General features: G+C 41.4%; 1 protein-coding gene across 1 annotated transcript in view; it reads left to right on the forward strand.

Moving 5' to 3' along the window:
- Nucleotides 1-16,927, forward strand: part of DCDC1 (doublecortin domain containing 1) — a 458,528-nt gene extending 441,601 nt beyond the window's left edge. The window contains 3 exon segments of the mRNA XM_067038066.1: nucleotides 2,271-2,421; nucleotides 4,924-5,033; nucleotides 16,868-16,927. Of these exon segments, the coding sequence (XP_066894167.1) occupies nucleotides 2,271-2,421; nucleotides 4,924-5,033; nucleotides 16,868-16,927 (321 nt within the window).
- Nucleotides 16,928-18,181: the final 1,254 nt, after the last annotated feature.

The following is an 18,181-nucleotide window of genomic DNA, read 5'->3' on the forward strand; positions in this document are numbered from 1 at the left end:
AACTTAGCCCTCCCTAATACTGATTTGATTTTCTACAATATTGAGTCTGCTTTTTCCTGCTTTTAAGATGGAGTTTAATTCTGCTATTGAGTCTTTTTTTTCTTTACCTCTCATTCGGCTCTCTATTCATCCCAGTTTAAACCTCTGTTTCTTCTCTTACCAGCTCTGTGACCTTGGTTATGATATTAATCTCTTTGTTCTCCATTTTTCTCATCAATAAAAGGAGGATAATAATTGTTTCCACAGAAAAATAATTAGATTGTCCTTAGAAACTTTTAGAAAAGTTTCTAGCCCACAGAAATGTGCTAGTAGATATTAACTGCTATTATTGTTACCATTGTCATTATCACCATCATTATCTCTGCCTGCATCTCAACAATGCTCCTTTCCTTTGAGCTGTTGTCATCTCATTTCTGTGTGTGTGTGTGTGAGTGTATGTGTGTGTTTATGGAAGTCATATTTTACCAAATTTGGGGGGAGCACAATATAGGTACTCTCTAAAATGTATTTGTGCTGTAAATCTTTTTTTAAAATCTTCACCTTATGTACAGATACCATTTTTATGTCATAGAATATTTTCATGAGCCTCATATTGTTGCTGATGTTCATTTTTCTATTTATATCTCCTTGTTCAAGGAGAGATCTCTTGACAGAAGACATTAGTTCTCCTTTGTTCTCCTAAATTTTGACTTGGGAGATGTTAGGATCCACCCCTAGATCCTGAATCAGAATCAAATTGCTGCTGACTGGCTGTTATTTAGCAAGGGGTATAGGACTACATTTAAGTCCATTCTCCCACTACTCTTTTCTAACTATCCCACTCTACAGATGGGAATTTTTTCTGGGATAATTTCAATTACTGTTCAATTCAGTGCATTCATCTCTTGCTCACAATAGTGGGTGAAAACTTCACTCTCTGAATTGCATTATCTCACCACTTCCTTCATGTCTTCCTTCATATTACTGATTCATTTTCCAAATGCAAGATGCCATTACTTGCCCAGCTCTGCCCACTGCCACCCGGCATTGTCGTGAGTTGTAGCCCCTAATTCGATATATAAAAAGAAGTACTGCAGTCACAGAAGTGACTGAAGTGGCCATGAGAGAGATTCTTGGGGTGATGGGAATGTTCTAAAATTGTATTGTGGGATGGTTGCACAACTTTATCAGTTTACTACAAATCATTGATTATTTTGTACTTGAAATTAATGAATTTTATGGCATGTAAATTAAACCTCAATAAAGCTGTTACAATTTTTTTTTACAAGTATAGAAGGTGATTTGGAGCTCATGTGGACCTGGCTCCTTCATTGTGGGAGAGCAAGTGTTTGACCTGCATGATAGGTAAAAGCCATGCAGGCAGGTGTGTGGAATCCTCTTACTTTCCTCCTGCTTGCTTGCATCGTTTTGTCTTAAAGTGTTATTCAGTCTAATGGAACCACCCTTAGGGGTCTGGTGACAGGTTAGCCAATCTTTTTAGTACTCTTGACATTTGTATCTGTACATGTGTTTTTATGAATATTTCAAGGAAAATTGAGAGAAATTGAATTAGGCCCCTAAACATAGTTTTTTAATTTACCAATTGAAAAGAAAAAGACCTTTTGATAATAGAATCATAGAGTCAAAGAGGTGTGAGACCAGAAATTTGATTTTATAGTTAAAGAGACTCTTTCATAGGGGAGTTGTCTGACTTGTCTGAGGTCATACAGAGGCCAGAGCCAGGTCAGTGTTTTTGTCCTTCTAACTTCTTGCTCATAGAAAAAAAAAAAAAAAGAGCTATTCTGACAAGTCTAGATTCTTCAAGCCAGGGTCTTTCATATTTAGGCATTTCTTAAACAGTAATAAGCCTCTTCTACATAGAAAAATAGAGAACTACAAGGACAAATCCACTGACAAGCACTGAAGTTCCTGACCATTTAACACATTTGTAAGCCCTCTTCTCATCTCCTTCTATACCTCTTCCTTTTTTTTTTTTTAATTTTTATTGGAGTTTAGTTGATTTACAAGTTGTGTTACTTTCTGCTATATGGCCAAGTGAATCAGTTATACATATGCATACATCCACTCTTTCTTTAGATTCTTTTCCATATAAGCCATTACAGAGTATTGAGTAGAGTTCCCTGTACTATCCAGTGTACCTCTTTCTAACAATTATAAGTAAAATGAATATTTATATCATGATAATAGTCCTCTTAAAGGAGTTGATTCTTTAATATGTAATTATGGTGTGACAGTCCACATCCCAGTATGTGTGTCCCTTTGTGTTTCAGCTGCTGAGTGACTGCTCCTCTCGTCTCAAAGTGGCCTACCCAGCCAGAACACTGTACACCCCTGACGGAGAGCCAATTCACTCGTGGGACGACATAGAGCGAGACATGGTCATCTGTGTGTCCACAGGGCATGGCTTTAGAACCCAAAGAGGTATGGGTGACGTTTTCTTTTCCATCAAGTGTTTGAAGAATTAAAGCATTCACTTGTTTCTTCAAAGAGCTTGTTTACTGAATTTTACATCCCATCATGATGATTTTTAATAATTATCCTCCTCCACGCTTTTCTGCTCCATGTTACTAAAGTTAAATTCAAGTATTTATTTGTTGGAACCTCACTTTTGACACTGTTTGCTCTAAAGAATTCAAGTTCTGTTAGTCTTGAATTTTATCCAAGGGGCTTTATTTGTAGAAATTCTAAAGGGCCTCCTTTGAAAGTATTCATTCTTCAGCATAAACCCTGAGGAAAGTGAGGCTTCCTTGACTTCCTACTCTGCAAGTTATTTAAAACTTAATATTTCATTAATAGCAGATATACAGTTTACAGATTTTTTCTTTAGTAATAAGTAAATATACGCTTGTTTTATTATCTTGTCTATCCTTTGATAATTTTCTTTGATAAATGTTAGAAATGGAAAAGAACGTACGCTTGTTATTAAACTAACTCTTGTCCTTTATCCTGTTTATCCTGAGGAATTTAAAACCCTTTTCTGGAGTAGGTATACGTTAGCAATGACATAATTTTCAGGATATTCTGAAGAACACTGCTATCATTTTAAAAGAAATCAAAAGATTCAGAAGTGAATTACCTGGGGTCCTTAAAATAACTAATGCTAGATTATCTCTTTTAAAAGTCACCATAAGATTATTATTACTATGTTGTATATAAGGTATATAAACCGAAAACTTTTAAAACAGTTGCAATCATATCTTTACACTTAGCCCAGAAGGGATAAAAGTATAGGAACGGAAACTAAAAAGTCGGGAGACAAGGATTTACTGGGATGCCTAGCACTGTTCTGGGGATGCCACACATATTCCCCCAGCACCATCTTACATCAAGGAAGAGGTGCCAATCTTTGTATTCTTTGTATTCTGTTGTCCCATCATTCACCGGTACCCCTCACTCCAGCTCTCGGTGATCCTCACTATGTTATTACTTAGAAGAGCACACAAATGATGGGGTTCCTATCATGAATAAGTATTAGTTGACAGCTTTCTGTGTTCCTAAAGTACATAGCCTGTAAAAGAAATATAAGCCGGGGTTCCTTCGCTGAAAGAGTTTTCGATCTAATCGCATATAGGAACACACTTGAAGTAATTGAATAGTAAGCAAACAAGTGGTGCAGTAGAAGGTACTTTCCCAGTCCCTTCAGTATTTATGCTTAATCTTTCATACTCTTGGGATGACTTTCTGTTACCTGGACCCCACCCTCCTGGCCTCACTGTATTCATTAGGCCTTTCTGATAAATAAAGCGAATTATGCTTCAGGCAACCTAGCCAAAAGGGTATCCAAAACACGAAGAGATATGTAGGCTGCCTTCCCAGAAGCAAGCTTGTTATCAAGAAAAAGTGCAAAGAAAAAAGAGAAAACTAGAAACACAAATTTTACTCTCCCTACCATTTTCCTCCTTGTTAGCTCTGTGGATCTTTGACAAGGCTATGTAGACAAACATTCATTTCTGCATCTTCAATTCTTTAACCACATGAATTACTATGATGTGAAAGAGTTGTTTCTTCTCCTCTGAAAATGGGTCCCCATATTACCTTAATGGTGAAAGTGTTGGTGGTTTCCCCAGTTGTCTAAGTTCTTTTCGGTGGGTGATATATGTTCTAGAAAATCTGATTGATAGCAAAGAGTCTAATTCTGTTGCTCTTTAGAAAGTTCTTCTTTTATATGAGCTGTCATTTTATTATTTTTCCTGAAATAATTGAGAAATAATCATTTAGTAGAAATCTAAATACTCAGAATGCTTTAAAACAAGAGAGAAATGCTACTAGCATTTATATATATTATATATACATATATATATAACATATATACTTGTGAAGGGACATTTAATTAATCATTCTACTCATAATTTTTCTGTGACCTACTGGCTTAACTATGTAGTAGAAAATAAGGCAGCCTGGGAATTTCAAACCTAACAGCTTATAAAAACTTATTTTATGTACTATAATGTAAAAACATTTAGCATGTGAAAGTCATCAAAGAATCACACTGGGTCTTTGAAAAATGGATTTGTTTTGGCAAAACAAATCAGATGCTGTTAGAATAGTTTCTTTCACACAAACCCCCAACAAAATGAAAAGGGTGCTTTATGCTGTTTGTCATCAAATCTGAACACTGTTCTCAATGCTGTGTTTACCATCTTTTCAGTGGGTTCAGTTTTTAGACCACTCCTAGGTTAGCTTCCAATTCAGGCTCTATAAAAAGCTTGGAAGGAAGCCCTCTCTAGCAACTGCCATTCTGTAGCAATCCAAAGGATGTTAATACATATCTGATGTGATAAGCAAGTCAAGTGTGTAATGAGAGAGGCCAACGTGAGAGTCCAGGATTTCTGAAGGATCGTCCAGATTTTCATCATCCTGAACTTTTCATTATTTTCTATAAATACATTGACTTGTCTCTCAAAATAATTATTTTTTTAACAGAGTTAAAGAAACTGGTGGAGGTCAGAACAAATAATGCCCGAATCCGAAGGCAGCAGGGCCCTCAAGCCACAGACGCTGTGTTGTCACCGTCCACAAAGCTGCAGTCTCTGGTACCTCTACACAGTGAATTCCTGTCAGACCCATCATAGTTTGTGCTGTGTTTCGCTGGGGTAGCCTGTGTGGACATACTCATATGCTTGCTAGGATGTTATATGAGGATTAGTCATTGTTTTCATAGTTTCATGCAGTTTCTTTTAAAAGGTATACCCTCTACCTTTTACACAGGGTGGCATTTGATGCCTCAAATCTGTTCTTAGACAACAAAACTAGACAAAGCAATGCCGGTAAAATAACTATCTTAGGTGTATTTTCTTCCAGGAAAAGAAAAAGGAAAATACTAGCTTTTTTTTTTTTTTTTTTTTTTTTTTTGGCGGTATGCGGGCCTCTCACTGTTGTGGCCTCTCCCGTTGCGGAGCACAGGCTCCGGACGCGCATGCCCAGCGGCCATAGCTCACGGGCTTAGTTGCTCCGCGGCATGTGGGATCTTCCCGGACCGGGGCACGAACCCGTGTCCCCTGCATCGGCAGGCGGATTCTCAACCACTGTGCCACCAGGGAAGTCCTATACTAGCTATTATTGAAAACTAATTTAGTGGGGTCAAGTAGTATATATTATTATATATACTTTTAAAATTATATAATATATATATTTATATAATATATATAACTTGATAATAAATAGACTGACAATTCGAGTGTATATATATATATAGTTATATACTTAAATTTAGTGGGGTCAAGTAGTATATATGTTCTATATATAAATAACTTTTTATTATGTATTTTATATATATATGAGTTATATATACATACATAATTTAACAAGAAAGAAGACTGACTAGCTAATACTAAATTTGACTCAAACTGACAGTTTTCTGGCTCAGCCACTATATTTTTCAAACTTCCATGTTAAAATCCTACATTTACTAAATGGAATAGCTGGTGGCCACCAAACACCACATGAATTGATCTTTCCCCCTCCCACTTTCCTTCAGTTTGGCTTGTGGTTACAGCACAGGACTCCTTATGGGGCACAGCTAGATGTTGTTCACGAGAATGAAGCTGGATAATTCCTGACATAAGCTCAGTAACCAAAAGTCGTAGACTGTGTCCTCAATACAGAAACTTAGGGAAAGGATATATGCACTACTTGTAAGAAAAGTTATGTAAGGATTTTTCTTAAGGGGCCAAGGGAGATCCTTAGCAATCTTAAGTATCAGTCTTACAGGGAAAGAAGAACTTACCTTTTCATTTCTTTCTGTGATGAAGAAATAATTTTTTTTTTTTTTTTAATAACAGTGACAAATCAGAGTTTGGCTTCTGGTTCTGGTGAAAAATTTCCAGAGAAATGCTCTTCTCTCTCTGTCTCTCTGAGAGCCATTCACACCTCTGTCTGAATATCAATTGCAGCCTGGCTAGGTGTGTACAGAATGGCTCAGCTGGGCTCACTCTTCCATCCACCACTTTTTTTTTTTTTTTTTTTTTTTTTCCCCCGGTACGTGGGCCTCTCACTGTTGTGGCCTCTCCCATTGCGGAGCACAGGCTCCGGACGCGCAGGCTCAGCAGCCATGGCTCACCGAACCAGCGGCTCCACGGCATGTGGGATCTTCCCGGACCGGGGCACGAACCCGTGTCCCCTGCATCGGCAGGTGGACTCTCAACCACTGCGCCACCAGGGAAGCCCCATCCACCACTTTAATGTGATGTAGGAAGGCAGTAGATCATTTCTACTGAAGGGGACTCTTGGTAATCACTGCAAAAGGCCTAGTATTTACTCCCAGTCTGCAAATCAGTAAGGCCGCATGAATAAATTCCTGCTGCTTCTGACACTACTAAAAGCAGAGACCATTGAGGCAAAATTTCACATTACATACACACCAATTTGCCCTTTCGCAGACATCTTCTCTATGTGTTGTGCACCGTTAGAGATGTGAAGTCATTCCACAACACCTTTGTGATACGTATGAGAGAAAAATTGCACGTGTCCCCACCTTGCTTTTCCTTTTGTTTAACGAGAAGCGTTAAGGAACATGCTCCAGTCAGAAAGTGGGCCAGTAAGATTCTTACCTGTTGGGCCTCTTCTTACAATAACTGGATTACAATCCCCAGAGACACGGAACTTGTTATTTCTTTTCAAAATTCCTTGAAAACAAAGGCATTTCTCTAGGTGCAAAAGTACCTATCATTCTGCTGCCAAGGAAAAGTTGATTTGCTATGAAAATGGCATAAATTCACCATAGATCAAATGTGCAGATTCTTGTGAAGTCTTCACTGTTGAGCGTGAACACGCCTGAAGTGAAAATTGGTAATATCACACAACATTGTATCAAGCACCAGGAGACGTAAGGCAAAACTCTTAACTGAACTTTTCTATTACTAGTAAATGGGATTTTAGATGTAATATAACAGTCATCAACACATCACATTTTACCAGCAAGGCAGCGGCACTTACTTAGTCGACGACGGCTTGCTGGGTATATCTTGGCAGTTCATAGCCACTTTTAACTTAAGACTAAGAACAGCCCTGCTCTTTCCTTATTATTGACCTTCCTCTGTGGTTGGCTGGAAGGTGGACCGGGGAGCAGTTACTCCACCTTCAGCAAGGACTGTAGGAGAAGACTTGCAATTCTGTTCAGCCCTCCAAGGATTTTAATAAACCCAGTAATTTCCTTTGGGGATATGTTTATCACATTTGAATCAGCCTCATATATATAAGTCACATTTCAATATTTTTCTATCAACTGGAAATCATTTACTATTAAATACTAAAGCAACCATCCTCAAGTCCATGGCCTTCTCCAGAAATTTATTTCCTGCTGGTTCACAAACACCCTTAAGTTGATCCAGATGTTAATCAACAGTGTACCAGCATTTGTGATTGTCCTCAGGAGAAAGGAGTTTCCGGATGTTTCCACCCCACCTCTAGCTTTTGTTGCCTGATTAAGTGTTGGGATGAAGTTGCATGTTTCTAAGCAAACTGACTAAAAGCAATATGTCTGAAAGTTTGACAGGTATTTTGAGATTATGACAGCATTTATACATAAGAAGCATTTTATCTGGGTGCTTATGTCAGGTTTATAAAACAGGACACATTAGAAATGATTCAAAATCCAAATGTAGCTTTGTGTCGTGATAACCCTGAATTTCCATTTTGTTCTTGATTGTTCATACTGACTAAATATTTTTTTGTGGATCAAGAAAACAAAGCAACAAACAAGCAAGCAAATGATAACAGAAAGGTAAAGATAAATTTGTTCTCTTTTGCAAGAGAATCACTTAGAAATTGTGGCCGCTGGGCTTCCCTGGTGGCGCAGTGGTTGAGAGTCCGCCTGCCGATGCAGGGGACGCGGGTTCATGCCCCGGTCCGGGAAGATCCCACATGCCGCGGAGCGGCTGGGCCCGTGAGCCGTGGCCGCTGGGCCTGCGCGTCCGGAGCCTGTGCTCCGCAACGGGAGAGGCCACAACAGTGAGAGGCCCGTGGACCGCAAAAAAGAAATTGTGGCCGCTGGCTGTTGCAGCATTTGTGAGATAACCTTTATTAATAGCCCAGGTGTGCTGCTGAGTGTTGTTGAGATTTGTGATTCACCAAGACAGCAGTTCTTTTTCTGACATCATTTGGAAGGGAGCGATCGAAACCCACAGGTCTGTGTTATTCTAGATTGTTGCAAAATGAGATGCAAATGTCCTCAGGTAAATGGAATTTGGACCCAGTGGTGATCCTCAGTTGCTTTTATTAAATCAGTGGCTCCAGTTACCTCCTGCCTCTGAAAGGATCTCAACCCCTCCTAAGGCTAGGTTAAGCAGAAAGAAGGAGCAGCAGTTTTTTGTTCTTAACACAATAAGCTAGAATTCTAAGTAAAAGGCATTGTTTGGGGCTGCGTGGCCATAAGCAAATGCAAAGCAAGATCAACAAAGACCACTCAGGCGAGTGCTGATGAAAGTAAATGGACCAACCGAGTCACGGCTGACATTCAGTGGGCGCCTGCTGCCAGCTATAGCATTTCCTAATTCTGCAAGTCTGTAATATGAAACTACTATCAATAGGCTCTCACCCTGTGCCATATGTGCAAATAGAAGTATATGAGGGGAGAGGAAGTGCTTATGCCCATGGTGCAACTGGGTTGGGGGAGGGAGGAAGGAGGAGACAGGAAATTATATGTATATGGCAAGTACAGTGGTGATTCTGAATTGGATGTGCTATCATTCATCGTCTGCTGTATTCCTGTGCTGGTTTAGGGGTAGATAGAGCGTTCAGTCAACCGCTGGATCCATTAGGTTCCGACTTATCATTTCTAGAAGTTTTGAACTTGGAGTTTTAACTCCAGGTGCGGTTGCCCAAGAATGTCAGTTCTGGAAGACCAGCTAAGACAGTTGTGGGTGTGAATGTCTAGATGCCACCACCAGCAGCTCTCCTTAAATTGCTCTGCAAACTGCGCTGGACAGGAACGGAGGAGAGGAGGGAACCTCCCACAACTGCTAGGGTTAGTGCCCGCAAAGGACAAGATTTGATTCTGTTTTCATTTCCACCGCCATTTTTCCTCTTCTTTCTGTTCTTCTCTCTCCTTGCCTTTTGGTCGTAGCTCCTCTGTCTTCCTTGCTTTTTGTCTTTGAAGGGCCTTTAAATTCTGTCTTTCATTTTCAAAGCTGTCCTCCCTGGAGCAGTCTGTGGATCGGCAAGGGATGATTCCTTAATATGAGTCTCAAAGTTTCCTGTGCACAGGAGTCACCGGGGAGCTTGATAAAATACCGGGTCCCAGGCTTAATGGCAGAGATTCTTCTTCTGTACACCTGAGGTGGGGCAGGGAGTGTGCAGGAACAGGCCCCAGCCACGGAGGGTGGTAGCTGACCCCACGCTGGGAAACTCAGCTGAGGTTCTGTTCCTGTCACCTGGGTGTGGCTCAAGCACGAACTACCAGTTCTAAGAGCCCCGTGGCCCCTTTTACCTTTGTGTTAAGGGCTACAAAAGCAGCAAAGCACTTGCTGCCTATCTGAGGGTTTGAGTCTAAATGTCCTCATGTTTTCTCCTCACTATTTCCATGAGAAAGAATGGAAATGTTCTTGAGTCGGGACTGACCACCTAGAGATTGTAACCAGGACACTGGAAGCAAAACAAGGAAGTTTGAGGTGCTGAAGCTTCCCATGTTAATTAAGCTGCCTTCAGTGCTGATAAAATCTTGCTATTTTAAAGGTCACAGGAGTAATATCAGGGCTGTGGTACATGTATCCAGGAGCAGAGTAATTTTGAGGGTGACGAAATAGCCAGCTTCCTGGAGTTTTCTTATGCATTTTTGCGTGTACAAAGAGAGAGAGAGTTTTAGAACAGGGACGGGGGTCTTTTTTGTAAAGTAACCCTTTCTCCAGTGAAGGAGCTGCTTGCTGGGGGGAAGGCTGAGCCTCTCTGTTCCATGTATGCTCTAAGTCTAGTTAATACAGAAGCCTGAGCCACCCGCATCCCTGGCAGGCTCATCTAAGAGTGTGAAATTCCACAGGATATTATTTCGGTTCACTAACAAGCGCTCTCAGAAAAATTAATTTTCAAGGTAGTTCTCGCGTCCCGTAAATGAAATCCATATAGGTTGGGAGACAGCCACGTTCCTTAGAAGACAGAAACTATAAAGAAAATTAGCTTTTCAAAGAACTAATTCATATGTATGCATCTCCAGGCACTTACTGTTCTGGGTACTGGGCATGCAAAGGTGAATGCAGTAGATGTGTGGCTACTTGGAGAGTACAGAGGCCGCAATGTTAGGGTAACAGGCATGAAGTAATGTGGGAGAGGTGGCCGCCAGCCGGATTGGAGGGCCTTGTAGGTCATGCTGAGGAGTCTGGGTTTTTCTTTTTTAAGTGTAGTGAAAAGTGGTTAAAGGGAACTAATATGAAAGCTGGACGAGACATCGTATATCAAGCTTGCTCAGGCTTCAAGTTACAGAGATCCACTCGGCGTACCTCCGGAGGTGGAGGTTTGTTAGGGGGGTTAACAAAGAAGGGGGAAAGCAACGGAGAGCCCAGCACACAGGCTTCACGGTGGTCTCTGTTCCAGACGCACAGCCTGACTGTCCAAATGATCACCCAATAGTCTGCCCTTCCTGCTCTTGACTTCCCTGTTTCTCTGTGCTTCTTGCTTCTGTGAATTTCCTACTTTTTCATGAGCTCTCCTGCTCTAGGCTAAAATGCTCACTTGCCTTCTCAGGGCTTCTGCCGCTTCACGGCTTCTGTTTCCTGCCTTCCCTTTGTATTTCTTTTGGCTCTAGGGCCACTCTACCATCTGAATGACTTTCTTTGTGTCTTCAGATGGAAGACTGAATGGCCGGAGGCCAGCCAACAGCGGCCTTTTACTCATCCCTTTACATTAGGATGTCAGGGATCACATGATACAAAGTACAACTTGCCTGTGTAGGCAACGTTGGTGTGGGTTGTTCCTTCTTTAGGAAGCTGTGGATCTGGCTGGCATTAGGGGCTCCATGGCATTTTCAGTATAAACCCATAATTCTGCTGTTGTTATGATTATTTTCTCCCTTCACCACTGAAGGATGGCATTAGCAATGGAATCAGCTAGCCTATCTCTAGTCCTCTTCGGTCAGTAAGAGGCTTGTCCTTGGGTGTATCCTCCAAACTCACTTTAATGGAGTAACCTTGGTGGTCTTCGCTATACAAGCAGCATGACCTTAAGGATGCAATCTGTTAGTTTCAGGACTTTGGTTACAATATCAGGATGGACACCAGCTGGACTCTTAAGTTACACTTCCGAATACAAGTAAGTCTGTTTGAGGAAGTGGATCTTGCAGAGACATCCTGGCAAAACTGAAGGCACTCTGGCATCCAGGGAGTTTTTCCAAATCAATTCAGAATGTCAAACCCTTTTTATCAGACTTCTCCTTGCCTCATGTTAATGCAGTCACTTTGATAGGCTGAATTCCATTGTGGATTTTGATTTTTGTTACCATCTCTCCCTCTCCCTGCACCCTGCGAGGCCAGCCTGCCTACCAACTTTCCCAATGTTGAAACGTGTGTTCTACGCTTTGGGCTTGACCATCGTCAACTGTGTTTGAGCCTTCAATCCTTGTTATGTTCCAGGACACCCAAGGAGTAGTATTCTCTGTTACATAATGTCCAGTTCCCATGAAAAAGTTGATGTGGGCCCCAACGATGTATTGAACTAAAGCTGTGTGTTTAAGGGGCTTCCTAGGGAGGAGTTCTCAACAGCAGTGGGGGCAAACTACAGCAGCAGCACAAGACAGCATGAGCAGTATTCTGCACCCCCGTCCTCATTCAGGAAATGACAACAAAAGCCACTTTTCATTTCAGCAGCTTACAACAGTAATTATGAAAAACATGAGATTTATTTGTGGGATTTTTAAGTACGTCAAAGGTGTTTGTTTACACTATCTTACTTCAGGCCACTGTCATTGCTCCCACGGATAATACTGATGGTTTTCTCACTAGTCATGGTACACACGCAGCCTCACTCCTCTCCAATTCTTTATCCAAGTAGTAGCCAGAATGATCTTTCTAGAATGAAAATCTAATCGCGTTACTCTCTTGCTTAAAAACCTTCAGTGGCCCCTGACTGTCATCTAAATGAAGAACACACTCCTCCCCGTGGTACCCCACACCCTTGGGAACACTGTGCTCCCCTCGCCCTGCAGTCTCGGTTTTCTCACCCCTTTGCTGCTAGAGGTCTGCACTCCACTTGTCCTAAAAGTTCCCTCAATTCCCTCAAATCGTGTGTTCTCTCTAACTTCCTTACCTTTGCACATTCTCCTCCTACAGCTTTCTGGGGGATTGTCCCTGACCCCTCCCCAAACCAACTCTGTTGGTAACTGCCTTCCATGTGCTCCCCCTGCTGCCCCCTTTGCTTACCTTAACTGTAGAACTTACCACTGTTGACATATTCTTTCTCCCACTGATCTGTAAACTCCTTGAAAGTAAGGCCAGGCTTTTTCACACCTGTATTTACAGTACCTGAATATTCCTTACTGTGTAGTAGGCATTAGTGGATATTTGTTGAATGAATGTAAGTTTTGGAGTAACTAGTTGGCTAAAAAAGGTACCTGCTTTTTAATATAAGCATTGAATCAGAGTTTGATTTTTTTGTAGAACTTTCTTCTCCTCACATGCACGGTTATGGACTGAGTATGTGTCCCCAGCAAATTTGTATGTTGAAACCCTATGCCCCAATGTGATGGTATTAGGAGGTGGGGTCTTTGGGGGGGTGATTAGAAATAGATGAGATCCTAAGGATGGAGCCCTCATGAATGGAATTAGTGACCTTATACGAGTCATGAGAGAGCTTCCTTCTTTCTTCTGCTCTCTGTCATGGGAGGATACAATGAGAAGTCAGCAGTCTGCAGCATAGAAAATGGCTCTTACCAGAACTGGACCACAGTGGCATTCTGACCTCAGACTTCCAGGTTGCAGACCTGTGAGAAATAAATTTCTGTTGTTTAGAAGCCTATGGTACTTTGCTACAGCAATCTGAGTAAAGACACACATTGTCACATCAATCCATAGACTATCACATAACCTTCTTATAAAACGAGTCTTGTACTTGACGAGACAGTATAGACTGATTATGTTTCCTTTATCAGAAGGCAAACCAAAGCAATGTTAATTATGATCCCTTCTTTGCCCATTGTAACTTTCAAAACACTCCTAAGGCTCGACAGAGTGGAAAACACTCTTCTCACATCAGTGCCCAGATGGACCCTTAACTGGTCGCCTGACTGCTGCAGGCAGTCTGGCTTGGAAGAGAAGATGTGTCACCCCCTTGCACAAGTGTGATGATTTGTGGCTGAGAAGGGAGAGCCTGCTCTCTGAACCACATGCCCCCCTGGTGCAGGCAGGCTAAAGAAAGATGAATGGCATTATAAGACAGACATCTGAATGTTTCGTATTAAATTAGTCCCACAGAGCGCCCAGAATTCTCATTCCATAAATCACAAAGTAAATTCACTCCCAGGTTAGACTGTTGTGACTTTGGCCTGTGGTATCATAGATAATCTGAGAATAGTTAAACGTTTGTCTGAAATGGTAATAATTTTCAGCATATTTACTCAGTGGCAGAGAGGTGACCCAGACTGACCTCTGTTGCCAGAAACAGCATGTAAATGGGAGTCAGCCAGTTCAGGAGATTTCCAAACAAGAGTCACTGCTCGTCGGCCTCTCTGCCTGCTCTGAAACTGCCATGAGCTCCTCCAAGAGCCATGAGGTGCTGGGGGCTAAGATGAGCCAGCATCACCCCCGTCAGAGAGCAGGTGTGAAAGAGCACTCACTGATGCCCCCACCCCTTTTCCTGAATATATGGCAATCCCAGCACCATTTTGAAGTCCACTTTCACCTTAACTTGGTCTAAGCGTCCTAGAGCTAGGAAGGACCTTGATTTCACTAAAGCCATATTGCTCTTCAGGCAAAGGTTTATTCTGAGAGTATTTTACGTATCTTTGGATCTCTTCTGGTTCTTCCATTTCTGGGCTGACTTTGTGACTCCCGGGGACACAATAAAATTGGAGGAACATTAGCCTGTGGTTCATAAGATCCTTTAACTAGATGTCAACTGGCTGAGGACCCATCGGAGCTGCTGCTTCCTCTTCTTAAAAATAAGGAAAGTAGACTCTTCCATCTCTAAAGTCCCACCCAACTTTAAAGGTCTGATTCTGATTCCGTAGCAAGATGCAACTGGGCAACAAGAGTTGTGACAGCCAGAATTCTGGGAGCCTATCCTTCTGCTTGGTAGAGCCTTTCTATAGGTGTTTACTGGGACCTGCATCTGGATCATCTTCAGCCTCAGAATTCCAATCCAAATTTCACCAGAGTGACAGAGAGAGGCCAGGACACAGCTTAGGGATGGCCAAGGACTGGAAGTGTTTCCTCCTATGGAAAGATCTCTGGACTTGGTTTCAAAGGCCTAAGTAGAGTCTTGCCTCCTGCACTGTTGGGCAAGTCCATTGGTATAAGGATCAAATAAGATCGATTATAAACATGGACAGAGAAGGGCACTAACGCTGTCAGAGTGTGTACACATGCCAGGCACCCTGTTGGACTTTTACACTGTTGTGGTCTGTTTCATTCCACACTCTTGACCACCCTTGGAAATAGATGGGTTTTTCCTACTTCTCCTTTTACTTTTTAAAAATGAGGGGGCTTCCCTGGTGGCGCAGTGGTTGAGAGTCCGCCTGCCGATGCAGGGGATACGGGTTCGACCCCTGGTCTGGGAAGATCCCAGACATGCCGCGGAGCAACTGGGCCCGTGAGCCACACTTACTGAGCCTGCACGTCTGGAGCCCGTGCTCCGCAACAAGAGAGGCCACGATAGTGAGAGGCCGGCGCACCGCGATGAAGAGTGGCCCCCACTCGCCGCAACTGGAGAAAGCCCTCGCATATAAATGAAGACCCAACACAGCCCCAAATAAATAAACAAATAATAAATTTTATAAAAATGGGGAAGCTGAGTTTCTGAGAGGTGAGATATCTTGCCAAAGCCATCAGCTGATAAGTGGCAGAGCTGATATTTGTACCCAGATCTGTCTAACCTCAAAGCCTGTAGAAATTTCAGGTATGGTTATCGGCAATTCTAAAACTGAATGGGATGCCTTCATTGGATGCCTTCAAGGAATAATTTTATGGTTTAGTCACTGCCTGTTTGGAAAATTTCTCTGATGACAGCTGAGTTAGGCAAAGTGAGCTACATTTGGATACCCAACCCAAGGTGGTGGGTGGGAGAGCACTGCCACGTGCGTCAGAGAGGAGCCTCACAGGCTCATGAGGACATAGCAAGCAACTAGGGGGTCTCACTTCTCCACCCCAATGGCTGTATTCATCCATGTATTAGTTGTTAGGCCTAGTACCATAGGCTGGGTGGCTTAAACAACAGAAATTTATGTTCTCACCGTTCTGGAGGCGGAATTCCAAGATCAAAGTGCCAGGAGGACAGGTTCCCTCTAAAGGGTATGAGGGAAGAATTTGTCCCATGCCTCTGCCCTAGCTTCCGGCGGTTTGTAGACAATCTAGCATTCCTTGGCTTGTTGAATCATCACCCCAATCTCTGCCTTATCTTCATGGGGGACATTCTCCCCACGTACCTGTCTGTGTCCAAATTTTCTAGTCATTTTGGATTAGGGGACAACCCACTCTAGTATGACCTCATCTTAACTAATTGCATCTGCAACGACCCTATTTCCAAATAAGAGCACATTCTAAGATGCTGGGGGTTAGGACTTTGACATGTGAATTTTTGGCGGGGGGAACACAATTCAACCCATAACAATGAGTAATGAAAGTCTGAACCCTCGCTCACACGAGCACTTCATCTGAGCACAAGTGCTATACCATTAAAGATCGCAACGTTCTCTCTTGATGGCACGTCTCTCTCCCTTTTATGTCTTTCTTGTTTCTTACTAACACTGAAGTCTGATATTAATGGAAAAACCATGAAAAAAAAACCCTATTATCCTATGAGGTAAAGTGAATGCACTCAACTGTCAAAGGAAGACTTATCGATCAATTTCAGTTAAACCTTGCTTGTCTGACACTTTGCAGCTAAGGAATGTGTTTTTATTGCCTGGCCAGATAGTTCAGATTTCCGGTCAGTCTTAGTAAAGACCCCTTTTATAACACTGATAAAATTTTATCACAGAGCTATGAAAACAAAATTAGATTTCATAACTCACATCAGGCCTTGAAGGAGATGCCTCTATAAATTTACAAACCTTATCAAGCTTTAATGCACTATTCTGATAAACATTTTTAAAATAGCAACTTCTACTGAACTTCATATATATATATATGTATGTATATAGAAACCGTGTATATGTATGTGTATGATATATTTATTTCCCCTCTGTCTCTTTCTCTTTCTCTCTCTCTCTCTCTCTCTCTCTCCCATACAGGAAAGAAAACTTTCTTTACCTACTTGGAAACATAAGACTGTGACAGAAAGTCCAATTTAGATTGCTGAAGATTCTGAACTTAGGAAAATACGAAAGAAATCTGTGTGGATTATTGAAAACTTTAGTCCTAGAATTTGTCCTTCAAAATAACTGGAGTTTTCATGGGCAGATTTTGTAGAATTACCAACACTGATAGATTATCTGTAAATTCATAATAAGACATATTACAATCAAGGGCAGCGTTAGCCACAGGGATTTTGTATTCTAGTGAAAACCTACAAACATTCTTTATTTTTTCCATTCTGTAGCACGGCTTGCTTGGAAAAAAAAATTGCATAGGTATTGAGCACATGTTCTGTCTCCCCAGCTAGATAGTAATTGCTTAGAGGGCAGAGACCCTTATTTTTATTTACTCGGGACATTATCGCTGAGTGATAATGCCCAGCAGTCCCCCTGCCAGAGCAACGTGATGGGAAGACAAGGTTCAGCCATCTTCCACTCTTGTGCTAAACCACAAACCAAAATTACAGCAGTTCAATGGGAATAGAGGGTCTGCTTTATAGAATTTTATTTCAGTCAGCTGTGCAGGAACTACAATCCTCAGAGTCAAATTAAATCGAGTTATAGTTGGATAGTCCTTTCTGCTTTTCAGAGGCAAGAAACACTTCTTAAAATTGGGCAAATGGAGTAAATGTCATGGTGTAAACTGGGCATCACATATTCTTAAAATCTATCAATGATGATTATACATTTTGTTCTCAAATGCTGAGTCTGAAGAAACATCCAAAAATTATGTGAAATTACTTATGAATGTATTGACAACATTCAAAGCCTCAATAGACTGTTGTAAAGGAGTTCTCATACTGTTTTGTTTCATACACTCCTTTGAGAATCTTTTGAAAAGGCATAAACTTACAAAATGACATACAAAAAATATTTTTCTCACACCATTCCATGGGGTTCACAGGCCTACCTGAAAAACATTAGTGAACTCCCAAACAAAGAACTCTTGATATAAGAGAAGATACTTCTGATTTCCATAATCTTTAAGATTTGGGAGGACATAGGAGCCATACCTCTCAAAGGAAGATTTCAAAATGTCAGCGGGATGCAAATTCTAACTTTCACTATGGTAACGTTATCTACAAAAACAATAAACCATGAAGATTTCTTATCATCTTTGAGTGTGATTTTTGCATCTATGGATCTTAAGTGGGAAGAGATAAGGAAATAAAAACTTCTTCATAGAGTGTTGTTAATTTGGGGCATTCCTTGGAGAAAACACTTATTACCTGGAAGAAAAAAGCTAATTAA

Source organism: Kogia breviceps, chromosome 7 (assembly GCF_026419965.1).
Source record: "Kogia breviceps isolate mKogBre1 chromosome 7, mKogBre1 haplotype 1, whole genome shotgun sequence".
In the NCBI taxonomy this organism is placed as follows: Eukaryota; Metazoa; Chordata; class Mammalia; order Artiodactyla; family Physeteridae; genus Kogia; species Kogia breviceps.